This window comes from Osmerus eperlanus, chromosome 13 (assembly GCF_963692335.1).
Source record: "Osmerus eperlanus chromosome 13, fOsmEpe2.1, whole genome shotgun sequence".
Lineage (NCBI taxonomy): Eukaryota > Metazoa > Chordata > Actinopteri > Osmeriformes > Osmeridae > Osmerus > Osmerus eperlanus.
This window is the reverse complement of record NC_085030.1, coordinates 10,482,133-10,509,017: the sequence shown is the minus strand read 5'-3', so window position 1 is coordinate 10,509,017 and position 26,885 is coordinate 10,482,133. Positions and strand designations below refer to the sequence as shown.

At 42.8% G+C, this 26,885-nt stretch overlaps 4 protein-coding genes across 15 annotated transcripts in view; all 4 read left to right on the top strand.

Annotated features, from left to right (window-relative positions):
* Positions 1-26,885, top strand: part of LOC134032246 (protocadherin alpha-C2-like) — a 116,674-nt gene that overhangs the window by 61,691 nt on the left and 28,098 nt on the right. The window contains exon 1 of one of the 12 annotated variants that reach the window (XM_062476142.1): positions 169-2,550. The exons of 7 other annotated variants lie outside the window; for them this stretch is intronic. In XM_062476142.1, the coding sequence (XP_062332126.1) occupies positions 169-2,550 (2,382 nt within the window). Of the gene's footprint in view, positions 1-168; positions 2,551-6,468; positions 8,878-12,571; positions 15,033-18,824; positions 21,228-23,322; positions 25,798-26,885 lie in introns of those variants that run through there. 4 more of the 12 variants (XM_062476140.1, XM_062476143.1, XM_062476144.1 and 1 more) reach the window with 4 other exon arrangements.
* On the top strand, positions 3,333-5,802 carry LOC134032818 (protocadherin alpha-3-like). The gene has a single exon (XM_062476882.1). It carries the CDS (start codon positions 3,382-3,384, stop codon positions 5,800-5,802), a length of 2,421 nt encoding a protein of 806 aa, XP_062332866.1. The 5' UTR covers positions 3,333-3,381.
* On the top strand, positions 9,460-11,987 carry LOC134032248 (protocadherin alpha-3-like). Its single transcript, XM_062476152.1, has one exon. It carries the CDS (start codon positions 9,606-9,608, stop codon positions 11,985-11,987), a length of 2,382 nt encoding a protein of 793 aa, XP_062332136.1. The 5' UTR covers positions 9,460-9,605.
* LOC134032817 (protocadherin alpha-8-like) lies at positions 15,602-18,115 on the top strand. Its single transcript, XM_062476881.1, has one exon. The coding sequence runs from the start codon at positions 15,719-15,721 to the stop codon at positions 18,113-18,115; it is 2,397 nt and encodes a 798-aa protein (XP_062332865.1). The 5' UTR covers positions 15,602-15,718.

The following is a 26,885-nucleotide window of genomic DNA, read 5'->3' as shown; positions in this document are numbered from 1 at the left end:
TTGTCACAGAGAAACGCAGGACGAAAGAGGGACAGTCGTACTCCGATCAGAAGTAATGTCGTAATTTGTTTTTGAATTGGACATATTTTTCTCCGCATATTTTTGTAAAGCCTATATGAGGACTAATTTTCTCACTGTATCTATGCGTTTTTCATATTGGATTGCATTATGTCTTTATTGGATAATAGGAGCTCTACTGTGACGTATTTTTTGCTCGTGCTGCTGGAGTGTTACTGGGAAACGGTGTGCGGACAGCTCTCCTACTCCGTCTTGGAGGAGGTAAACCCGGGGACTGCTGTTGGAAATATCGCTAAGGATTTAAACCTAAACGTTCAAGAATTGGAATCGCGTGGGTTTCAGATTATTACTAGGTCCAAGAGAAAATATTTCGAGGTTAATCTAAAGACTGGTGTTCTCTTTGTGAACGAGAGAATAGACAGAGAGGAGCTTTGTGCGAAGGCACCTACATGTGAAGTCAGTGTAGAGGCAGTTATTAATAACCCTTTAAAACTGTATCGTCTAGAAATAAATATTGTAGATGTAAACGATAATGCTCCGTCATTTAGTACACAATCACAATCTGTAGATATCCCAGAAAACACATTACCTTCAGCAAGATTTCCTTTACTGTTGGCTTATGACAAAGATGTAGGTAAAAATACGGTCAATGCATATAAACTTAGTCCGAATGATTTTTTCTCTCTCGATACACATAAAGGAAGAGACAGTGTATCCGCAGAGTTAGTGCTTAAAAAAGCTTTAGACCGAGAGAAACACCCGGTTATCAGTCTCACTTTATCGGCTGTAGATGGTGGAAGTCCTTCTAAGTCTGGTTCATCACAAATACAGATTAATGTTTTGGACAGCAACGATAACGCGCCTGTGTTCAGCTCAACTTTGTACAAGAGTCGACTTAATGAAAACGTGCCATTGGGTACCATCGTAATCACCCTTAATGCCACAGACGTTGACGAAGGCACAAACCATGAAATTGTGTTTTCTTTTAGTCAAAAGGACCAAGATCATGTATTAGACATATTTAATATAGATCCATCTACGGGTGATATTACAGTTATAGGTATAGTAGACTTTGAGGAAAACCCAGCTTTTGAGATCCGTGCTCAGGCCACTGACAAAGGCCAGCCCCCGATGGCAGCGCATTGTAAAGTCCTGATCGAAATAGTGGATCTCAACGACAATGCCCCCGAGATCACTGTGACGTCACTATTAGACACAGTGAAGGAAGACGCCAAGCTAGGCACTGCCATAGCACTCGTGTCTGTTCTCGATAAAGATGGAGGGGAAAACGGTATAGTGCATTGTCATATTGTCAATAACGTTCCATTTAAACTGGAAACAAACTACAAAAACTATTATTCTTTAGTGGTAGACGGACCTCTTGACAGGGAGAGTGTTTCTCAGTATAACGTCATCATCACAGTTACAGATAAAGGAACACCGCCTCTCTCCAGCACCAGCATTATTAATGTACATGTTTCTGATGTCAATGACAACGCGCCACGCTTCTTAGAACCCGTTATCAATATATATGTAAAAGAGAACAGCCCTATTGACACGGTAATTAAAACAGTGTCAAGTATAGATGATGACGTTAATGAAAATGGACAGGTGAGCTATTCATTTGTGGACAATAGGAGCAGCTCGTTACCGTTGTCTACGATGGTGAATATAAACTCAGAGACTGGAGACATTGTCAGCCTGCAATCGTTTAATTATGAAGAGTTAAAAACGTTCCAGTTTAAAGTTCAGGCCACAGACTCTGGTGTCCCTCCGCTCAGCAGCAACGTCACTGTGAACGTTTATATCCTGGATGAAAATGACAACAGTCCCGGGATTCTCGCGCCCTATTCCGAGCACGGCTCTGTTAACTCTGAGAACATTCCCTACTCTGCTGAAGCGGGCTACTTTGTGGCCAAGATCAGGGCTGTAGACGCAGACTCTGGCTACAATGCGCTACTTTCTTATCACATCTCTGAGCCCAAGGGAACCAACCTCTTCCGCATCGGAACCAGCACAGGAGAGATACGGACTAAGAGGAGAATGAGTGACAATGACCTGAAAACTCACCCGATGGTGGTGTTGGTTTCTGATAACGGAGAGCCTTCACTGTCAGCCACAGTGTCTATTGATGTAGTGGTGGTTGAATCCACAGGCGAAATCCAGACTCAATTCAGACATGTACCTCTAAAGGAGGAGAGCTTCTCTGATTTAAACCTGTATTTGCTGATCGCCATTGCCTCAGTATCAGTTGTCTTTCTACTGAGCCTCATCAGTCTAATAGCTGTAAAATGCCACAGGACAGAAGCCAGTTTCAACAGATACAGCCCCCCAATGATCACCACACACCCTGACGGGACCTGGTCGTACTCTAAATCTACTCAGCAGTATGACGTGTGTTTCAGTTCAGACACATTGAAGAGTGACGTAGTGGTGTTCCCTGCACCGCTTCCGCCCGTAGATGCAGAGTTGATCAGTATTAACGGAGGAGAGACATTTGACCGGACCCAGACATTACCCAACACAGAAAAGGTAAGACTGATTGTTAGGTTAAAATACTTTTTCTTCAAATATAGCTAACTTTGGTATTAGTAACGCTATACACTTCCACCACCCATAATCTTTCCTCTTTTATTTTACGCTTTAATATTTATATTCTTAGTAGGGTGATGTATTACAGTATATGAAACAGCTCAGATTTAGAGGCAAAGTTACTTGCAACGATGTTTCAATTTCACCGACACCAAACGATACCGGCGCGCTCGCTGTCCATGGTGCTGAAAAACATTAGACGCATTATTTGGAAAATTGTAAGCTTAAGTATAGTTGCTGACATGATCACTGTCTTCCACACAGCATATTAACCTACATCATTTATTTTGTCTCTTGTATGTGGGTCTATTGCATTAAAGTGCAAGGTCAAAACTAAAAAGTTCATGATTCATTTCGTTTACGTGTGGTATATATATTTGTTTTCTTTCTTACAGAGTAAGCCTTGTTGTGCACCCGTCAATTGGCTGACTACTTTTGACTGTTTCGGGTATAGGAGTCTAAAGTCGTGTTACTTTTTAAGTTAAATGCTTTTTTCCTGTGTCGTATGAGCAAATCACCAGAAGGCGACAGTGTTGACTGTAGTACTGAGATTTTCGCACTGTAATATAGAGGCCCCTCCCCGCTTCCCGCTGTGATTATGTGTCTCAGGGCTTTGTTACAAAGAAACGCAGGACGATACAGGGATGGCTGTTCTCCGATCAAAAGTATTGTCTAAAAATTAGATTGAACTGGACATATTTTATCCGCATTTTTGTATGTGGGCAATTTTTCTCAGTGTATCTATATGTGTTGTTCATACTGGATGGTATTATGTCTTTACTGGAAAAAAGGAGCTCTATTGTGACGTATATTTTGCTCGTGTTGCTGGTTTGTTACTGGGAAGCGGTGAGCGGACAGCTCTCCTACTCCGTCTCGGAGGAGGTAAATCCCGGGACTGCTGTTGGAAATATCGCTAAGGATTTGAATTTAAATGTGCAAGACTTGGAAACGCGCAGGTTTCAGATTGTCACCGGATCCAAGAGAAAATATTTCGAGGTAAATCTAAAGACCGGTGTTCTCTATGTGAACGAGAGAATAGACAGAGAGGAGCTTTGTGTAAACGCTCTTAAATGTGCTATAAGTGTCGAGGCCGTAATACAGGATCCTCTGAAACTATACCGTGTAGACATTTTTATTCTAGATGTAAATGACAACGCTCCGTCTTTTAATGATAAATCACAGTCTCTAGACGTGGCTGAAAGTACTTTACCTGGAGTTAAATTTGCTTTGTCAGAGGCATCTGATGCAGACGTCGGAAAGAACACAGTTAATACATATATGCTTAGTCCCAACGAATATTTTTCTCTCGCTGCACAAAAAGGGGGAGATAGCATCACTGCTGAATTGGTGCTACAGAAAGGTTTAGACCGAGAAAAACAGCATGTGATTCATATAATTCTAACTGCCATAGATGGTGGAAATCCGCCGAAGTCTGGCACTTCCATGATTCGTATAAATGTTTTGGATAATAACGACAACACTCCAGTATTTAGTAGTCCTTTATACAAGACAAGGCTTTTTGAAAATGTGCCTATAGGGACAACAGTGATAACTCTTAATGCGACTGATGTTGATGATGGACTGAATAGTGAAATTATTTATTCTCTTCGTAGTAAAGATCAGGACCATATATTAGACACATTTAAAATTGATCCAAATACTGGCATAATTACAGTGAAAGGGAACATTGACTTTGAGGAACACAAAGCGTTTGAGATCCGAGCGCAAGCCAGCGACAAAGGCCAGCCTCCGATGGCAGCCCATTGTAAAGTCCTGGTAGAAGTAGTGGATCTCAACGACAATGCCCCAGAGATCACTGTGACGTCACTATTAGACAGCGTGAAGGAGGATTCCAAGTTGGGCACGGCCATAGCGCTCGTGTCTGTCCTCGATAAAGACGGAGGGAAAAACGGTATAGTGAGGTGTGATGTAGCTAGTGTTGTTCCATTTAAACTGGAAACAAACTATAATAACTATTATTCTTTAGTGGTAGACGGACCTCTGGACAGAGAGAGTGTTTCTCAGTATAACGTCATCATCACAGCTTCAGATGAAGGGAGCCCGCCTCTCTCCAGCACCAGTATTATTACTGTACACGTTTCTGATGTCAATGACAACGTGCCACGCTTCTTAGAACCCGTAATCAACATATATGTAAAAGAGAACAGCCCTATTGGCACGATCATTAAAACAGTGTCAACAATAGATGATGACGTTAATGAAAATGGACACGTGAGCTATTCATTTATAGACAGTAACAGTAACTTGCTACCGTTGTCTACGATGGTAAATATCAACTCAGACACCGGAGAAATAGTCAACCTGCAGTCTTTTAACTATGAGGAGTTAAAAACATTCAAAATTAAAGTTCAGGCCACAGACGCTGGTGTTCCTCCACTCAGTAGCAACGTCACCGTGAACGTTTTTATCCTGGACGAAAATGACAACAATCCCGGGATTCTCGCGCCCTACTCTGAGCACGGCTCCGTTAACTCTGAGAACATTCCCTACTCTGCTGAAGCGGGCTACTTTGTGGCCAAGATCAGGGCTGTAGACGCAGACTCTGGCTACAATGCGTTGCTTTCTTATCACATCTCTGAGCCCAAGGGAACGAACCTCTTCCGCATCGGAACCAGCACAGGAGAGATACGGACTAAGAGGAGAATGAGTGACAATGACCTGAAAACTCACCCGATGGTGGTGTTGATTTCTGACAACGGAGAGCCTTCACTGTCAGCGACGGTGTCTATTGATGTAGTGGTGGTTGAAAACACAGGTGAAATCCAGACTCAATTCAGACACGTACCTCTAACGGAAGAGAGCTTCTCTGATTTAAACCTGTATTTGCTGATCGCCATTGCCTCGGTGTCAGTGATATTTCTACTGAGCCTCATCAGTCTAATAGCTGTAAAATGCCACAGGACAGAGGGCACTTTCAACAGATACAGTCCTCCAATGATCACCACACACCCTGACGGGACCTGGTCGTACTCTAAATCTACTCAGCAGTATGACGCGTGTTTCAGCTCAGACACACTCAAGAGTGACGTAGTCGTGTTCCCTGCACCGTTTCCACCTGTAGATGGGGAGTTGATCAGTATTAACGGAGGAGACACTTTTAACAGGACCCAGACATTACCCAATAAACAGAAGGTAAGCTTGATGGAGTGTTTGAATCTATTTTTTAAGTAAATAACAAACTTTTTCTTTCAGTCAAGCTCCCCCCCCCATCACTATATACCAGCTGTGTCTTCCTTATTCTCCTGTGTAAGTGTTTTGCTCATTCAGGGACTCGTGGCGTTATGTAATTTATCCAGAAACTCAGATTGTGACCAGCGGTCCTGCAAGATTGAAAGGATTTTACTGTCAAAAGTAGAAAACGACAATACGCTGTCTATGGTGCTGAAATGCAGACCCACCATTGACTGAAACTGTCGTTAAAGTTGGAAGTGGTTGGTTTGGAAAAGCAATCTCTTTAATTAGCGTTTTGATCAGAGAATACGTCCTTGCGTGTTGTTGCTCCACATTTGGCCAAAGAGTCACTGTGTTAGGTACAAAACGGAAGTCAGAACACTTCTTATCCAATGACTATGCTTGGTTTTCATACTGTTTGATCATTTCACCGCGAGGTGACAGTGTTGACCGTAGTATTGAGAAGTTCTATGTTGAAAGTCAAGGCTCCTCCCAGTTCTAGACGGTGATGATTTGTCTCGGGGCTTTGTTACAAACAGAGGCAGGACGAAGGAGGAGAGTAGGGCTCTGATCAAGACCGTATGTAATGTAGACATTTGATCAATCTGGACATACATCACTCTCATTCTTTTTAAGGCTTTTTGAGCATTCATTTTTCAGTGGATCCATGCTTTGTTCATGTTGGACGGAATGATGTCTTTACCGACGGGCCGAAGCTCTATTGTGACGTATTTTGTGCTCGTGCTGCTGGAGTGTTACTGGGAAGCGGTGTGCGGACAGCTCTCCTACTCCGTCTCGGAGGAGGTAAACCCGGGGACTGCTGTTGGAAATATCGCTAAGGATTTAAATCTCAATGTGCACGCCTTGGAATCCCGTGGTTTTCAGATTGTTACTGGGTCAAAGAAAAAATACTTTGACGTGAATCTAAAAAACGGTTTCCTCTACGTGAACGAGAGGATAGATCGAGAGGAGCTTTGTGCAAAGGTTCCCACATGTACAGTCAGTGTAGAGGCCGTTATCAACAACCCGTTAAAGCTTTACCGTTTGGAAGTTAACGTTTTAGATGTTAATGACCATAACCCGTCCTTTATTACTAAATCACAAAATATTGACATCGCTGAGAACACTTTACCTGGAATGAGATTCCCCCTGCTATCGGCCTACGACGCTGACGTAGGTAAGAATGGAATAAACACTTATACGCTCAGTTCAAATGAACATTTCTCCTTAGCTGTAAATAAAGGAGGAGATAGTGTTTCTGCTGACTTAGTGTTGCAGAAAACATTAGACCGAGAGAAACAGCCTGTATTAAAGCTAACTTTAACTGCTGAAGATGGAGGAACACCCCCTAAAAAGGGAACGTCAGAAATAATTATTAATGTTTTAGACAATAACGATAACTCACCAGTGTTTGACAAAGCCTTGTATAAGACTCACATTTTCGAAAATGTTCCGATTGGAACCACAGTCATGGTTCTGAATGCGAAAGACGCTGATGAAGGAACGAACAAAGAGATAGTGTACACTTTAAGTACAAAAGAGCAAGACCAAATCCTGGAAGCATTCGAAATAGACCCAGTAACAGGCATATTGATAGTAAAAGGCAATATTGACTTTGAGGAACATAAAGCGTTTGAGATCCGTGCTCAAGCCACTGACAAAGGCCAGCCCCCGATGGCAGCGCATTGCAAAGTCCTGGTAGAAGTAGTGGATCTCAACGACAATGCCCCAGAGATCACTGTGACGTCACTATTAGACACGGTGAAGGAGGACGCCAAGTTGGGCACTGCCATAGCGCTGGTGTCTGTCCTCGATAAAGATGGAGGCAAAAACGGCATGGTGACGTGTTTTGTAGGCAACAAAGTTCCATTTAAATTGGAGACAAACTATAAAAACTATTATTCTTTGGTCATAGACGGACCTCTGGACAGAGAGAGTGTTTCGCAGTATAACGTCACCATTACAGCTACAGATGAAGGGAGCCCGCCTCTCTCCAGCACCAGTATTATTACTGTACACGTTTCTGATGTCAATGACAACGTGCCACGCTTCTTAGAACCCGTTATCAATGTATATGTAAAAGAGAACAGCCCTGTTGGCACGGTAATTAAAACAGTGGCAACAATGGATGATGACTCTAATGAAAACGGACAGGTGAGCTATTCATTTGTGGACAATAAGAGGAGTTCGTTACCGTTATCTACGATGGTGAATATAAACGCAGAGACTGGAGAAATAGTCAGCCTGCAATCGTTTAATTATGAAGAGTTAAAAACGTTCCAGTTTAATGTTCAGGCCACAGACTCTGGTGTCCCTCCGCTCAGCAGCAACGTCACCGTGAACGTTTATATCCTGGATGAAAATGACAACAATCCTGGGATTCTCGCGCCCTACTCTGAGCACGGCTCTGTTAACTCTGAGAACATTCCCTACTCTGCTGAAGCGGGCTACTTTGTGGCCAAGATCAGGGCTGTAGACGCAGACTCTGGCTACAATGCGCTGCTTTCTTATCACATCTCTGAGCCCAAGGGAACCAACCTCTTCCGCATCGGAACCAGCACAGGAGAGATACGGACTAAGAGGAGAATGAGTGACAATGACCTGAAAACTCACCCGTTGATGGTGTTGGTTTCTGATAACGGAGAGCCCTCACTGTCAGCGACGGTTTCTATTGATGTTGTGGTGGTCGAAAGCACAGGTGAAATTCAGACGCAATTCAGAAATGTGCCACTAAAGGAGGAGAGCTTCTCTGATTTAAACCTGTATCTGCTGATCGCCACGGCCTCAGTGTCAGTGATATTTATACTGAGCCTCATCAGTTTAATAGCTGTAAAATGCCACAGGACAGAAGCCAGTTTCAACAGATACAGTACTCCAATGATCACCACACACCCTGACGGGAGCTGGTCGTACTCTAAATCTACTCAGCAGTATGACGTGTGTTTCAGCTCAGACACACTCAAGAGTGACGTAGTAGTGTTCCCTGCACCGCTTCCGCCTGTAGATGCCGAATTGATCAGTATTAACGGAGGAGACACTTTTAACCGGACTCAGACATTACCCAACAAAGAAAAGGTAAGAGTGAAACCTGTCTACTCACTTTAGTGCAGATGATTATATTGCATTGTAGGCCTATTAATTTTGATACTTTTGTCAAAGTATTTGACAACCGCACTATCCATTGTACTGAACGGAAACACGATATCAAACAGACGCAGTGTAAGATTTAATAGCACATGAACATGGGCGAATACACGTCAACTATGTTTTAATATGATGATTTAATAGTTCATAGTTTGTGCCCGGCCTCTTTTTTCATCGTATTTGGGTACAACCTCAGTCCGGTCTGAGGTTAGGTTATGCTTTAAAGGATCACCATGGAAATTAGTATGCATTTATAATATTTCATGTATCTGCACCAGTTATCCGTCTTGATTTTAATTTGTTTTATTATTATTATTTGGTATTGGGTGCAACTTCATCCGTTACGATTATTATTGGGGGAAAAATCTTTACAGCCATGCATTTATAATATTTATGTCACCAGAAGGTGACAGTGTTGACCGTAGGATTGAACATTTCTGTGAGGAAATTCTAGGCCCCTCCCAGTATCAGACGGTGATTGTGTATCTCAGGGCTTTGTTACAAAGAGAAGCAAGAAGAGGGAGGATGGTTGAGCCCCGATCAGAGTTCATGCTGTAGAAACACAACTGGTTTGGATGTAGCCTGTGTTCTTCAATTCATCGCACTTAGACGGAGGATATACAGTTTGGGTGTAAACTCGGCTAACGTTGGATGTTATTATGTCTTTACCGACTAGACGAAGCTCTATTGTAGCATATGTGGTGCTCGTGCTACTGGCGTGTTACTTGGAAGCGGTGTGCGGACAGCTCTCCTACTCCGTCTCAGAGGAGGTATACCCCGGGACTGCTGTTGGAAATATTGCCAAGGATCTGAACCTAAACGTTCAAGAATTGGAAGATCGTAGGTTTCATATTGTTACTGGGACCAAAAGAAAATATTTTGAGGTAAATCTAAAGACTGGTGTTGTCTTTGTGAACGAGAGAATGGACAGGGAAGAGCTGTGTGCGAAGGCTCCGACTTGCACTGTGAGTGTGGAGGCCGTTATAAACGATCCATTGAAGCTTTACCGCGTTGAAATAACTATTTTAGATGTAAATGACAATGGTCCGTCTTTTAGTGCAATATCTCAAGTCGTAGACATAACCGAGAACACTTTACCTGGAGCGAGATTCCCTCTTTCAGAGGCTAATGATGCGGACTATGGTAAGAATGGATTAAATACATATACACTGAGTAACAATGATTTTTTTTCTCTGGCAGTCCATAAGGGACGTGAGAGTGCGTCTGCTGAGTTAGTTCTACAGAAACCTTTAGACCGAGAGAAACAGTCTGTTATCCAGCTCACACTCACGGCTGTAGACGGAGGGAATCCTCCGAGGTCTGGCAAATCAAATATAATTATAAATGTTTTAGACATAAACGATAACGCTCCAGTCTTTAGCAATCCTTTGTACAAAACCAGTGTGTCTGAAAATGTTGCCATGGGCACGACAATAATCACGTTGAATGCAACAGACGCAGATGAAGGCATTAATGGTGAAATTACCTACTCCCTTAGACAAAAAGACCAAGATAGTCTTTTGAATCTTTTCCATGTAGACCCGATTACGGGCGTGTTAACGGTTAAAGGAATAATTGACCATGAAAAAAATAATGCTTTTGAGGTCCGTGTACAAGTACATGACGGAGCAACACCTCCGATGACCTCTCATTCAAAACTACTGATAGAAGTCTTGGATCAAAACGACAATGCCCCAGTAATTACTGTGACGTCACTTTTAGACAGAGTAAAGGAAGACGCCAAACTAGGCACTGCCATAGCACTGGTGTCTGTCCTCGACATAGATGGAGGCAAAAACGGGATTGTGAAGTGTGATATAACCAACAAAGTCCCCTTTAAATTGGAAACAAACTACAAAAACTATTATTCTTTAGTAGTAGACGGATTTCTTGACAGAGAGAGCGTCGCCAAATATAACGTCACCATCACAGCTACAGATGAAGGAACCCCTTCTCTCTCCAGCACCAGCGTAATTACTGTACACGTTTCTGATGTCAATGACAACATGCCACGCTTCTCAGAAGCCGCGATAAATGTTTACGTTAAAGAGAACAGTCCTGTTGGAAATGTCATTCAAACAGTGTCTGCTTTAGATTATGACGTCGGTGAAAATTGTCAGTTGAGCTACTCATTTACGGACATTAACTATTTACCGTTATCTACGATGGTGAAAATAAACTCAGAGACAGGAGAGATGGTGAGCCTGCAGTCTTTTAACTACGAGGAGTTAAAAACTTTCCAGTTTAAAGTTCAGGCCACAGACTCTGGTGTTCCTCCGCTCAGCAGCAACGTCACCGTGAACGTTTTTATCCTGGATGAAAATGACAACAGTCCCGGGATTCTCGCGCCCTACTCTGAGCACGGCTCTGTTAACTCTGAGAATATTCCCTACTCTGCTGAAGCAGGCTACTTTGTGGCCAAGATCAGGGCTGTAGACGCAGACTCTGGCTACAATGCGCTACTTTCTTATCACATCTCTGAGCCCAAGGGAACAAACCTCTTCCGAATCGGAACCAGCACAGGAGAGATACGGACTAAGAGGAGAATGAGTGACATTGACTTGAAAACTCACCCGTTGGTGGTGTTGGTTTCTGACAACGGAGAGCCCTCACTGTCAGCGACGGTGTCTATTGATGTAGTGGTGGTTGATTCAATAGGTGAAATCCAGACTCAATTCAGACATCCTCTAAAGGATGAGAGCTTCTCTGATTTAAACCTGTATTTGCTGATCGCCATTGCCTCAGTGTCAGTCATCCTTCTAATGAGCCTCATCAGTTTAATAGCTGTAAAATGCCACAAGACGGAAGAGAGTTTCAACAGATACAGCCCCCCAATGATCACCACACACCCTGACGGAAGCTGGTCGTACTCTAAATCTACTCAGCAGTATGACGTGTGTTTCAGTTCAGACACATTGAAGAGTGACGTAGTGGTGTTCCCTGCACCGTTTCCGCAAGTAGATGCGGAGTTGATCAGTATTAACGAAGGAGACACTTTTAACCGGACTCAGACATTACCCAACAAAGAAAAGGTAAGATAACATTGTTTTACAGGCCAACATGCTACTTGCATCGGTTCTTTGACTTATAAACTTGTCGGTTTCGTTTGGTCTTTCAGAAGTTAAAGAAGGCTGTTGGTTTACAGTATACCAACTTTACAGCTATACACACTGTGTATTGAAAAGCATTTTGCGCTGTCCAGGGTATTGATGTGGTGCTGTCCATGGTGCTGAATAGATGTTCTGTTTTCGCTTTTCAAGTCTACAGTTTGGCTTTTAAAAACGTCTTAAATTCAATACTTTTGTGACCTTTCTTTCAGACTCAAGTCTAGTAGCCTACTTTCACCATAGGTTTTAAGTAAATATACGTAAGATATAACTGACTTAACTGTTTACTCTTGTAATACACCATGTGTGTTGCCGTATCGACACAGAGGCCTACATATTTCTTGAAGTTTAACATGGCATACTTTTGAGTGAACCATCACACGATGTCGCTGAAGACCACAGGAATGAACGTGTTTGACGTTGTTTCATGACTCCTCCTTCCTGGAGGAGAAGAGAAAAGCATTATTCTGGTATGCGTCGTGTAGAGTAACACTCGTACGTTGGTTGAACGGAGATGAAGTCGCAGTTTGCAAAACTGGATCATTACATATTTTGTTCCTGAATGACACTTTTGGATACTAGCATTCATCAGGAGCAGTTATGGTTCGTCGAAGACAAAGGGAATGCATATGGATTCAGTGTGTCGCGTTGCTTTGTTTAGCTGACTGGTCTGCAGCGCAGATAACATACTCTGTATCAGAGGAGGTGGATAAAGGCACTTTTGTGGGGGATCTCACAAAGGATTTAAACCTTAACGTCCAGGAACTGGAGTCCAGGGGTCTTCGTACTGTTTCAGGATACAGCAAGGGCTATTTCGATGTAAATGTGAGAACGGGATTTCTCTATGTTGTCGAGCGGATAGACAGGGAGCAGCTTTGTCCGAATACGGTAAAGTGTTCTTTAAATATACAGGCCATATTGAGTAATCCTGTGCAGCTCCATCGTATTGAGGTAAACATTTTAGATGTAAATGATAATGCGCCGTCATTTGATGAAAAGTTGTACACGTTTAATATTTCTGAATCATCATCGCCTGGCCAGCGATATCTGCTACCGATAGCAATTGACGCAGACACGGGCAGTAACTCGGTAAAGAGCTACAAGCTGAGCCCTAATGAACATTTCTCCCTAGATGTGCAGAGTGGAGGAGAGCAGAGTGTATCTGCTGAGTTAGTGCTACAGAAAGCTTTAGACAGAGAGAAACAGTCAGTGATTAAGCTCATTTTGACCGCTGTAGATGGAGGAAAACCTCAGAGATCAGGCACATTACAGATCCATGTTAACGTAATGGATATAAATGATAATTCCCCCACATTTAGTAAACCACTGTATAAGGTCCGTGTTAATGAAAATATATCGTTTGGAACAACAGTTATTATATTGAATGCGACTGACTTGGACGAGGGAGAGAACGGTAAGATTGTATATTCCTTTATCAAACGTGGTAAAGTGAATCCCTCGGACATGTTCGATATTAATCCTGGCACTGGCGAAATTACTGTTAAAGGTAATTTGAATTATGAGGAAACTCCTGCATATGAAATTAGAGTGCAGGCGACAGACCAGGGAATCTCACCCCATAGTGCACATGGTAAAGTATTAGTAGAAATAATGGACGTCAATGACAACTCCCCAGAAATCTCAGTGACGTCATTAATTAACCAAGTGAAAGAAGATGCTGAGATAGGGACAGTGGTCGCTTTAATCACTGTTACAGACGCAGATGGAGGAAATAATGGCATAACTAACTGTAAACTTTTAGGATCTGTACCACTTAAGCTAAAATATAATTACAAAAATGATTATTCGTTAGTTATTGACGGGCCTCTTGACAGAGAGAGTGTTTCTCAGTATAACGTCACCATTACAGCTACAGATGAAGGGACTCCGCCTCTCTCCAGCACGAGCGTCATTACTGTATACATTTCTGATGTCAATGACAACGCGCCACGGTTCTTGGGTCCCGTGATTAATTGTTATGTTAAAGAAAACAGTCCAGTGGGGGCAGTTTTATACACAATGACAGCCTTAGATCCAGATATGGATAAAAATGCAAAAATAACGTATTCCTTAGTGAACACTTTCTCGAAAAGCATATCAGTAACGTCTGCTGTAAATGTGAACTCAGAGACCGGAGAAATAGTCAGCCTGCAGTCTTTTAACTATGAAGAGTTAAAAACGTTTCCGTTTAAAGTTCAGGCCACAGACTCTGGTGTCCCTCCGCTCAGCAGCAACGTCACCGTGAACGTTTATATCCTGGATGAAAATGACAACAGTCCCGGGATTCTCGCGCCCTACTCTGAGCACGGCTCTGTTAACTCTGAGAACATTCCCTACACTGCTGAAGCGGGCTACTTTGTGGCCAAGATCAGGGCTGTAGACGCAGACTCTGGCTACAATGCACTACTTTCTTATCACATCTCTGAGCCCAAGGGAACCAACCTCTTCCGCATCGGAACCAGCACAGGAGAGATACGGACTAAGAGGAGAATGAGTGACAATGACTTGAAAACTCACCCGTTGGTGGTGTTGGTTTCTGATAACGGAGAGCCCTCACTGTCAGCGACGGTGTCTATTGATGTAGTCGTGGTTGAAAGCACAGGAGAAATCAAGACTCAATTCAGACATGTACCTCTAAAAGAGGAGAGCTTCTCTGATTTAAACCTGTATTTGCTGATCGCCATTGCCTCAGTGTCAGTGATCTTTTTACTGAGTCTCATCAGTTTAATAGCTGTAAAATGCCACAGGACAGAGGTAAATTTCAACGGATACAGTCCTCCAATGATCACCACACACCCTGACGGGAGCTGGTCGTACTCTAAATCTACTCAGCAGTATGACGTGTGTTTCAGCTCAGACACACTCAAGAGTGACGTAGTGGTGTTCCCTGCACCGCTTCCGCCTGTAGATGCAGAGTTGATCAGTATTAACGGAGGAGACACATTTAACAGGACTCAGACATTACCCAACAAAGAAAAGGTAAGATAAAATTGTTTTACAGGCCAATATTAAAGTAAAGTACATGCTACTTGCATCGGTTTTTTGACTTATAAACTTGTAGTTTTCGTTTGGGCTGTCAGAAGTTAAAGAATGCTGTTGGTTTACAGTAGACCGACTGTACAGTTATACACACTGTGTATTGAAAAGCATTTTGCGCTGTCCAGGGTATTGTCTGTGGTGCTGTCCATGGTGCTGAATAGATGTTCTGTTTTCGCTTTTCAAGTCTACAGTTTGGCTTTTAAAAACGTCGTATATTCAATACTTTTGTGACCTTTCTTTCAGACTCAAGTGTAGTAGCCTACCTTCCTAATACGTTTTAAGCAAACATACGTAAAATATAACTGACTAACTGTTTACTCTTGTAATACACCATGTGTGTTGCCGTATCGACACCGAGGCCTACATATTTCTTGAAGTTTAACATATCATACTTGAGTGAACCATCACACGATGTCGCTGAAGACCACAAGAATGAACTTGTTTGACGCTGTTTCATGACTCCTCCTTCCTGGAGGAGAAGAGAAAAACATTATTCCGGTATGCTTCGTGTAGAGTAACACGTACGTTGGTTGAACGGAGATGAAGTCGCAGTTTGCAAAACTGGATAATAACACATTTTGTTCATGAATGACACTTTTGGATACTAGCATTCATCAGGAGCAGTTATGGTTCGTCGAAGACAAAGAGAATGCGTTTGGATTCAGTGTGTCGCGTTGCTTTGTTTAGCTGACTGGTCTGCAGCGCAGATATCTTACTCCGTATCAGAGGAGGTGGACAAAGGCACTTTTGTGGGGGATCTCACGAAGGATTTAAACCTCAACGTACATGAACTGGAGTCTAGGGGTCTTCGTACTGTTTCAGAATACAGCAAGAGCTATTTCGATGTAAATGTGAGAACGGGATTTCTCTATGTTGTCGAGCGGATAGACAGGGAGCAGCTTTGTCCGAATACGGTAAAGTGTTCTTTAAATATACAGGCCATATTGAGTAATCCTGTGCAGCTCCATCGCATAGAGGTAAACATTTTAGATGTAAATGATAATGCGCCATCATTTGATGAAAAGTTGTACACTTTTAATATTTCTGAATCATCAACGCCGGGCGAGCGATATCTGCTACCTATAGCAATTGACGCAGACACGGGCAGTAACTCGGTAAAGAGCTACAAGCTGAGCCCTAATGAACATTTCTCCCTAGATGTGCAGAGCGGAAGAGACCAGAGTGTGTCTGCTGAGTTAGTGCTGCAAAAACCCTTAGACAGAGAGAAACAGCCTGTTATAAGGCTAACTCTGACCGCGGTAGATGGAGGAAAACCTCCTAGATCAGGAACTTTACAGATTGTTGTTAACGTTTTAGATGTCAATGATAACACACCAACTTTTAGCAAAACACTTTATACTGTCCGTGTTAGTGAAAATATAGTATTTGGAACAACAGTTATTATATTGAATGCGACTGACTTAGACGACGGAGAGAACGGTAAGATTGTATATTCTTTTATCAAACGTGGTAAAGTGAATCCCTCTGACATGTTTGATATTAATTCTGACACTGGCGAAATTACTGTTAAAGGTAATTTGAATTATGAGGAAACTCCTGCATATGAAATTAGAGTTCAGGCGACGGACCAGGGAACCTCGCCCCGTAGTGCACATGGTAAACTGTTAGTAGAAATAATGGACGTCAATGACAACTCTCCAGAAATATCTGTGACGTCATTGATTAACCCAGTGAAAGAAGATGCTGATATAGGGACAGTGGTCGCTTTAATCACTGTTAAAGACGCAGATGGAGGAAAGAATGGCATTACTAACTGTAAACTTTTAGGATCTTTACCATTTAAGCTAAAATATAATTACAAAAATGATTATTCGATAGTTGTTGACGGGCCTCTTGACAGAGAGAGTGTTTCTCAGTATAACGTCACCATTACAGCTACAGATGAAGGGACTCCGCCTCTCTCCAGCACGAGCGTCATTACTGTATACATTTCTGATGTCAATGACAACGCTCCACGGTTCTTGGGTCCAGTGATTAATTGTTATGTTAAAGAAAACAGTCCAGTTGGAGCTGTTTTATACACAATGACAGCATTAGATCCAGATATGGATGACAATGCTAAAATAACTTATTCATTAGTTAACAGTTTATCGAAAAGCATCTCAATAACGTCTGCTGTAAATGTGAACTCAGAGACTGGAGAAATAGTCAGCCTGCAGTCTTTTAACTATGAAGAGTTAAAAACTTTCCAATTTGAAGTTCAGGCCACAGACTCTGGTGTTCCTCCGCTAAGCAACAACGTCACCGTGAACATTTATATCCTGGATGAAAATGACAACAATCCCGGGATTCTCGCGCCCTACTCTGAGCACGGCTCTGTTAACTCTGAGAACATTCCCTACTCTGCTGAAGCGGGCTACTTTGTGGCCAAGATCAGGGCTGTAGACGCAGACTCTGGCTACAATGCGCTGCTTTCTTATCACATCTCTGAGCCCAAGGGAACCAACCTCTTCCGAATCGGAACCAGCACAGGAGAGATACGGACTAAGAGGAGAATGAGTGACAATGACCTGAAAACTCACCCGATGGTGGTGTTGGTTTCTGACAACGGAGAGCCCTCACTGTCAGCGACGGTGTCTATTGATGTAGTGGTGGTTGAAAGCACAGGTGAAATCCAGACTGAATTCAAACATGTACCTCTGAAGGAGGAGAGCTTTTCTGATTTAAACCTGTATTTGCTGATCGCCATTGCCTTGGTGTCAGTGATCTTTGTTTTGAGTCTCATCAGTTTAATAGCAGTAAAATGCCACAGGACTGAGGGCAGTTTCAACAGATACAGCCCTCCAATGATCACCACACACCCTGACGGGACCTGGTCGTACTCTAAATCTACTCAGCAGTATGACGTGTGTTTCAGCTCAGACACACTGAAGAGTGACGTAGTCGTATTCCCTGCACCGTTTCCGCCTGTAGATGCGGAGTTGATCAGTATTAACGAAGGAGACCATTTTAACCGGACTCAGACATTACCCAACACAGATAAGGTAAGAATAAGTCGCTAAACTGAGTGCATGTTGCACTATCTGTAGTAGTGATGTTGGTGGTGTTTTTATATGTAAGCCTACTTTTTGGCCTATGACTAAATATTACAAATCAATTGTTGCATAATAGTGTTTACATCATTAAAGTTTCATATATATATATACACTATAACGTGATTTAAACATCTAAACTTTAGTTTTTTGTAGCCTTCTGTTTTGTGCTTTCAGCTTTGACCGTAGTTTTATTTGTATTATTATTATTTTTTAACTTGTGGGTAACAACTGTAGATTGTTCTTCCTGTCTCCTTAGGAGGTCTTCATTTTCTAATGCTGTTTCAATCTTTACAAATGTTTTCTAGAGCAAATGTTGTCTACTTGCATATGTGAAATGCCTTCTTCGGAAGGTTTCCATTATAGTGGCATTGCCTCAGTTTGGGGCCCTCAGTTCACGTGAGGAAAAAAAAAACGAAAAAAAAAACGGCCACCGTTTCATGCAACACAGAATTATAAAATAGAGCAATAAGAAAAGCATGAAAAATACAACACATGGTGTCGCAGCAGACCGCCTGAGTGAATGTGTTCACTGGTTTTCTGACTCCACCTCTTGGAAATATAAAACGTCACTGGTCACACTGCCTTTGTGACTAGGAGCCTTACAAAAAGGATAAGGAATGTCTGGTGTCTGAAAAAACGGAATGTTGTATACTGAATGGATAAATTATCCCAATCTGGATTCGTGTTGTTTTCAACAGCAATGGGTCGTCAAAGACAAAGAGCCATTGTGTTCATTCCTTGCGTCGCGCTGCTTTGTTTAGCTGACTGGTCTGCAGCGCAGATATCCTACTCCGTATCGGAGGAGGTGGACAAAGGGACATTCGTGGGGAAACTTGCAAAGGATTTAAATCTTAATTTACAGGAACTGGATTCTAGGAGTCTTAGGATCGTTTCTGGACAGGGTAAAAAATACTTTGATGCGGATTTAAAAACTGGAATAGTTTACGTCAACGAGAGGATAGACAGAGAGGAGATCTGTCCGAATACGGTAAAGTGCTCGTTAAACATTGAGGCAATATTAAACAATCCTATGCATCTCAGTCGCATTGAAGTTAATATTTTAGACATAAATGATAACACTCCATATTTCCTAGAAGAACTACACTTACTGAACATAACTGAAGCTGCATACCCTGGTGAAAGGTATCCTCTGCCGATAGCAAACGACGCAGATACTGGAACTAACGCAATAAAGAGCTACAATCTGAGCCCAAATGAACATTTCTCACTGGATATACAGAGCGGAGGAGAGCAAAGTCTGTCTGCCGAGTTAGTGTTACAGAAAGCTTTGGACAGAGAGAAACAGCCGGTGATTCAGCTCATTTTGACTGCTCTAGATGGAGGAAAACCTCCTAGAACAGGGACTTTACAGATCACTATATATGTAGAAGATGTTAATGACAATGCGCCTACGTTTAGCAAGCCGCTTTACAAGGTTAGTGTTCCTGAAAATGTTTCATTAGGAACAAAAATATTACGGCTGACCGCTACAGACCTTGACGAAGGTATAAATGGCGAGATTGTGTATTCTCTGGTAGGGCGAGGTGGTTCAAGAAATGCGGATGCATTTGCTATCCATCCAGAAACAGGCGTGATAACAGTTAAGGTTAATTTAGATCACGAAGACACGGCTGCTTATGAAATCAGAGCAGAGGCCATGGATCGCGGACATTCATCAAGGAAAACATATTGTAAAATTTTAGTTGATCTCGTTGATGTCAACGACAATGCCCCTGAAATCACGGTGACGTCACTCATGAGCCCAGTAAAAGAGGATTCTGAGATAGGCACAGTTGTCGCTTTGGTGACAGTGTCAGACAAGGACGCGAAACAGAATGGCCTCACCAAGTGTAGCTTAGTTGGGCCTGTACCTTTTAAATTGAAGTCCAATTATAAGAACTATTATTCTTTAGTTGTTGACGGGTCTCTGGACAGAGAAAGTGTCTCTCAGTATAGCGTCACAATCACAGCTACGGATGAAGGGACTCCACCTCTCTCCAGCACCAGCATTTTTACTGTACACGTGTCTGATGTCAATGACAACGCACCACGCTTCTCAGAAACGCTGATTAATGTTTATGTTAAAGAGAACAGTCCAGTTGGAGTTGTCATAAACACAATGACTGCTTTGGATCCAGATCTGCATGAAAATGCTAAAACGACATATTCATTATTGGACAGTTTTTCGAATATAATCTCAATAACGTCTGCTGTAAATGTGAACTCAGAGACTGGAGAAATAGTCACCCTGCAGTCTTTTAACTATGAGGAGTTAAAAACTTTCCAGTTTAAAGTTCAGGCCACAGACTCTGGTGTTCCTCCACTCAGCAGCAACGTCACCGTTAACGTTTTTATCCTGGATGAAAATGACAACAGTCCCGGGATTCTCGCGCCCTATTCTGAGCACGGCTCTGTTAACTCTGAGAACATTCCCTACTCTGCTGAAGCGGGCTACTTTGTGGCCAAGATCAGGGCTGTAGACGCAGACTCTGGCTATAATGCGCTGCTTTCTTATCACATATCTGAGCCCAAGGGAACCAACCTCTTCCGCATCGGAACCAGCACAGGAGAGATACGGACTAAGAGGAGAATGAGTGACAATGACCTGAAAACTCACCCGTTGGTGGTGTTGGTTTCTGACAACGGAGAGCCCTCACTGTCAGCGACGGTGTCTATTGATGTAGTGGTGGTTGAAAGCACAGGTGAAATCCAGACTCAATTCAGACATGTGCCAGTAAAGGATGAACGCTTCTCTGATTTAAACCTGTATTTGCTTATCGCCATTGCCTCGGTGTCAGTGATCTTTTTACTGAGTCTCGTCAGTTTAATAGCTGTAAAATGCCACAGGACAGAGGGCACTTTCAACAGATACAGTCCTCCAATGATCACCACACATCCTGACGGGACCTGGTCGTACTCTAAATCTACTCAGCAGTATGACGTGTGTTTCAACTCAGACACACTGAAGAGTGACGTAGCGGTGTTTCCTGCACCGTTTCCACCTGCAGATTCAGAGTTGATCAGTATTAACGAAGGAGACACTTTTAACCGGACCCAAACATTACCCAACAAGGAAAAGGTATGTAAAGCAGGCTATGTTAGCCAACATGATGTGTTCGAAGTCCTAGTGTCTTTAACATTGTGATTTATTGTTAGTTCATCAAGTAATATTGAACTCAGATGGCCTTTGTCTTTAACTGCGCGTGAAGCGGTGACGTGACGTTGTCCATGGTGCTGAAGCAGGCTGATAAGCGCTTCAGCACTGGTGTACGTTGTGATATAGCATATCTGGACCTCTGTTTCGGCTGCATATCTTTTTGTCTATGACTATTCGACTAATCTATCTCTGTTGGCCTGTATTATTTTAATATCAAACGCTACTTTGTGCACTCATCTCGAGAGTAGAAACCATGATAACGTTAACTCCTGCGTAAATGCAATGTCTTTATTTCTCTCAAAAAACGTTCTCTGACATTTTTACATGACATACTCTGAGGTCAGTCCTCCTTATGTAGGCTATTTCTTTAGCGACTGCATGTGAAATTCAAGTAGGCTTATGTGCAAACTCACGGTGTCGCTCCAGACCATGGGAAACAGTGTGGTCCCTCGCTGTTTTTCCCCCTCAGACTCCACCTCTCTGAATGAGAAACGTATTTCGTCACTGTTTTTCAATGCTGGTTTAAGACATAGGCTACTCTCGATTTTTTAGATGTAGAGAGCAGGCCACGATAAACATTCCTGTAAAATAGCATTACATACCATTTTCGAAATTCTGGCTTGATGGATCGTGGATTATATTGTCCATTATAAGCAGCGATGGCTTGTCGAAGACAAAGAAAATGCGTTTGGATTCAATGTTTCGCCGTTCTTTGTTTAGCTGACTGGTCTGCAGCGCAGATATCTTACTCCGTATCAGAGGAGGTGGACAAAGGCACGTTTGTGGGGAATCTCGCGAAGGATTTAAGGGCTTTTGACCCCGACCTCGATGAAAACGCAAAGATAATTTACTCAGTAGACAGTTCTTCTAAAAGCTTCGAAATCTCTTCAGCTGTCAACATAAACTCAGAGACCGGTGACATAGTCAGCCTGCAGTCTTTTAACTATGAAGAGTTAAAAACTTTCCAGTTTAAAGTTCAGGCCACAGACTCTGGTGTTCCTCCGCTCAGCAGCAACGTCACCGTGAACGTTTATATCCTGGATGAAAATGACAACAATCCTGGGATTCTGGCGCCCTACTCTGAGCACGGCTCTGTTAACTCTGAGAACATTCCCTACTCTGCTGAAGCGGGCTACTTTGTGGCCAAGATCAGGGCTGTAGACGCAGACTCTGGCTACAATGCGCTGCTTTCTTATCAAATATCTGAGCCCAAAGGAACCAACCTCTTCCGCATTGGAACAAGCACAGGGGAAATACGGACTAAGAGGAGAATGAGTGGCAATGATGTGAAAACTCACCCGTTGGTGGTGTTGGTTTCTGATAACGGAGAGCCCTCACTGTCAGCGACGGTGTCTATTGATGTAGTGGTGGTTGAAAGCACAGGAGAAATCCAGACTCAATTCAGGCATGTACCTCTAAAGGAGGACAGCTTCTCTGATTTAAACCTGTATTTGCTGTTCGCCATTGCCTCAGTATCAGTTATCTTTCTATTGAGCCTCATCAGTCTAATAGCTGTAAAATGCCACAGGACAGAGGGCACTTTCAACGGATACAGCCCCCCAATGATCACCACACACCCTGACGGGAGCTGGTCGTACTCTAAATCTACTCAGCAGTATGACGTGTGTTTCAGCTCAGACACACTCAAGAGTGACGTGGTAGTATTCCCTGCACCGTTTCCACCTGTAGATGGGGAGTTGATCAGTATTAATGGAGGAGACACTTTTAACCGGACCCAAACATTACCAAGTAAAGAGAAGGTAAGCTAGATCAAAAAAGGAACCGTTTGATGTCATTTCATGAAGACTTATTTTTTTAATACATGAATGTGTAGTTGTTTCTGTGTTTCTGTATGTTTGACATTATCGAGCAATTCGTCATCCTCTTCCTCACTTGTTGAAGACAATTTTGCCTCATGGTGTCGCTATTGACCCACCTTGTACGGTTTCTGACTGGCTTCGCAGCGCTCCGCCCAGTAGCGGAGCCGTGATCATAGGCAGTGCGGGCTTTGTTCATCTCCACAAGTAAATGTTCTCTGTTCAAACTTAAAGCCACGATGAGAGCGGTAACCGCCTTGATTCCCAAAATATCTGGTTAGCCGGTGATGGACAGAATGTATCGCCAAATGGATGTTAATTACCGTTGGAAATGTTTCCTCCTCCAGCTTGTTCACCTATGGAGTATCGCTTCCGCGCAGATTGTGTATTCCATCTCGGAGGAATCAAGTCCGGGCACCGTTGTGGGACCTTTGGCGAGGGATTTAAATTTGGATGTATCTGAATTAGAAAATCGCGGGTTTCAAATATCTGGGACAAATAAGAGGTTTTTCGATGTAAACGTGAAGACGGGCGTTTTATCGGTGAGGGAGAGAATAGATAGGGATGAGCTATGCTCCCGAAGTGTGAAGTGTTTTTTAGAACTGGAAGCCATTGTGAACTCGCCATTGAATCTATACCGCTTTGAGGTTAATGTTTTGGATATAAATGATAATGCACCCTCTTTTCGGACATCCAATACATATTTGAATGTATCAGAATCTGCGTTTTCAGGTGAGAGGTTTATGTTACCGAGTGCCTATGACGCAGATGTCGGTGCTAACGCAGTAAAGAGCTACAAGCTGAGCCCGAATGAACATTTCTCCCTAGATGTACAGAGCGGAGGAGACCAGAGTGTGTCTGCTGAGTTAGTGCTGCAAAAAGCCTTGGACAGAGAGAAACAGCCTGTTATCAAGCTAACTCTGACCGCGGTAGATGGAGGAAAGCCTCCGAGATCAGGAACATTACAGATAATTGTTAATGTCCAGGATGTTAATGACAATATTCCCATATTTAGCAAAACCCTTTATAAAACTAGAATACCCGAGAACACACTATACGATGCTTCTGTTATCACGGTTCAGGCTCATGATTCAGATGAAGGGCTGAACGGGGAAATTGTATACTCATTCATTAACCATGACAATGACAAAAGCTTTGACGGATTTTCCATAAATTCAGCCACCGGAGAGATCACAGTAAAAGGCCAGTTAGATCACGAACAAAACAATGCCATTGAAATTAGAGTCCAAGCTAAAGACAGAGGTCCGAACCAAAGAGCTTCTTATTGTAAAGTATTGGTAGAAATTACTGACGTTAATGACAATCCACCAGAGATATCAATAACATCTTTAGTTGACATGGTAAGAGAGAATGCATTGTTAGGGACAATGGTTGGTCTGATAACTGTCAAAGACAATGACGCTGATAAAAATGGCGCCATACAGCTGAACATAGTTGGATCTGTACCGTTTACAATTAAGAACTCTTATAAAAATCATTATTCATTAGTTGTAGACGGACCTCTTGACAGAGAGAGTGTTTCTCGGTATAATATCACCATTACAGCTACGGATGAAGGGACTCCGCCTCTCTCCAGCACCAGCATTTTTACTGTACACGTTTCTGATGTCAATGACAACGCACCACGCTTCTCAGAATCACTGATTAATATTTATGTTAAAGAGAACAGTCCAGTTGGAGATATAATTCATACCATAACTGCAATTGATCCAGATTCAGATGAAAATGCAAAGACAGTTTACACATTATTAGACGGTGGACCAAAAACAATTCCAATATCCTCAGCTATCAATATAAACTCAGAGACCGGTGATATAGTCAGCCTGCAGTCTTTTAACTATGAAGAGACAAAAACGTTTCAGTTCAAAGTTCAGGCCACAGACTCTGGTGTTCCTCCGCTCAGCAGCAACGTCACCGTGAACGTTTATATCCTGGATGAAAATGACAACAGTCCCGGGATTCTCCCACCCTACGCTGAGCACGGCTCTGTTAACTCTGAGAACATTCCCTACTCTGCTGAAGCGGGCTACTTTGTGGCCAAGATCAGGGCTGTAGACGCAGACTCTGGCTACAATGCGCTGCTTTCTTATCACATCTCTGAGCCCAAGGGAACCAACCTCTTCCGAATCGGAACCAGCACAGGAGAGATACGGACTAAGAGGAGAATGAGTGACAATGACCTGAAAACTCACCCGATGGTGGTATTGGTTTCTGATAACGGAGAGCCCTCACTGTCAGCCACGGTGTCTATTGATGTAGTGGTGGTCGAAAGCACAGGAGAAATCAAGACTCAATTCAGACATGTGCCCCTAAAGGAGGAGAGCTTTTCTGATTTAAACCTGTATTTGCTGATCGCCATTGCCTCAGTGTCAGTGATCTTTCTACTGAGCCTCATCAGTCTAATAGCTGTAAAATGCCACAGGACAGAGGATAGTTTCAACAGATACAGCCCTCCAATGATCACCACACACCCTGACGGGAGCTGGTCGTACTCTAAATCTACTCAGCAGTATGACGTGTGTTTCAGCTCAGACACATTGAAGAGTGACGTAGTGGTGTTCCCGGCACCATTTCCGCCTGTGGATGCGGAGTTGATCAGTATTAACGAAGGAGACACTTTTAACCGGACTCAGACATTACCCAACAAAGAAAAGGTATGAAAACTCGCTGCAACAGGCCTATGTCCTGGTATCATCTTAATGTAGTTAAGGCCTGCCTTTACGATATGGCTTCTACTTTATTAAGTTCAAGCCGTTCGTTATGTTACTGCTTTGAGTTGTGCGCCAGGCTTATAAAAGCGACTCGATGAAGTTGCTGTCCATGGTGCTGAACACGCGCCTATTTCAGTAGTTGTGTTGTGGTCACAATGCACATGCGCATGTTGTTACGTTCGAAACAACTATTGTGACGTGCTCTGTTGTTTTGATTCCAATAGGTAAAAAGTCAGTATTTTCAACAGTCAACTGTAAGCTACTGTTGTTATCTTATATTTTTACCTTAAGATATCTTGTGACTTTCTCACATATCTCGAAATATCATTGTGTCTCTTTTTGAATTATTGTTTTTATTTTGCGGTATCATCTACGTTAAGCTTTTATCTATTTCAAGCATCCTCATATTATATAGTCTGTTTTGTTTGTGTGTGATAATGTAGTGAATAGGAACATAGGTCTATTTGATTGTTACACTCAATTGAATGTATTGCTGCTTTCTATAATGTAGAGCTGTGATTCTATTACGTGGTGGTCTCAATCAGAGAGGATTTGTATTCATGAGTTAGCAGTAAAGAGCCTCAGCAGATGCCTCAGCTCTCAGGAGGTGCGTGTGTGTGTGTGTGCGTGTGTGTACAGTTATCAGTCTCTCTCAAACCTGTATTTTACATTTTCCTTCAAGTGGCTTAGTGTTGTATCACCCTTGGTCTCATTGCCAGGTGCACAAGTAATATTTATCTTTCTATTCTGTCTTACATTACATTCCCCTTCAATCCCTCTCTTTCCTTTCTCAGTCTTTTCCAGACCTCCATATTGATTGTGCTCTATCCTACTTCCTCTCTCCCTCACAGACTTGCTGTCTCTCTTTCCCATTCAACTATAATTAGACCTTCTCTCCCCATCCCCCTCTCTCTCTAACAACCTCCCACACACTCTCCTTCCCTCTCTGCCTGGCACTACCTTTAAAACGGAGACAGTCCTATCCCTCCATTCTCCTCTCCCTGTCTCCGTATTCCTCTGCATTCTTCCTT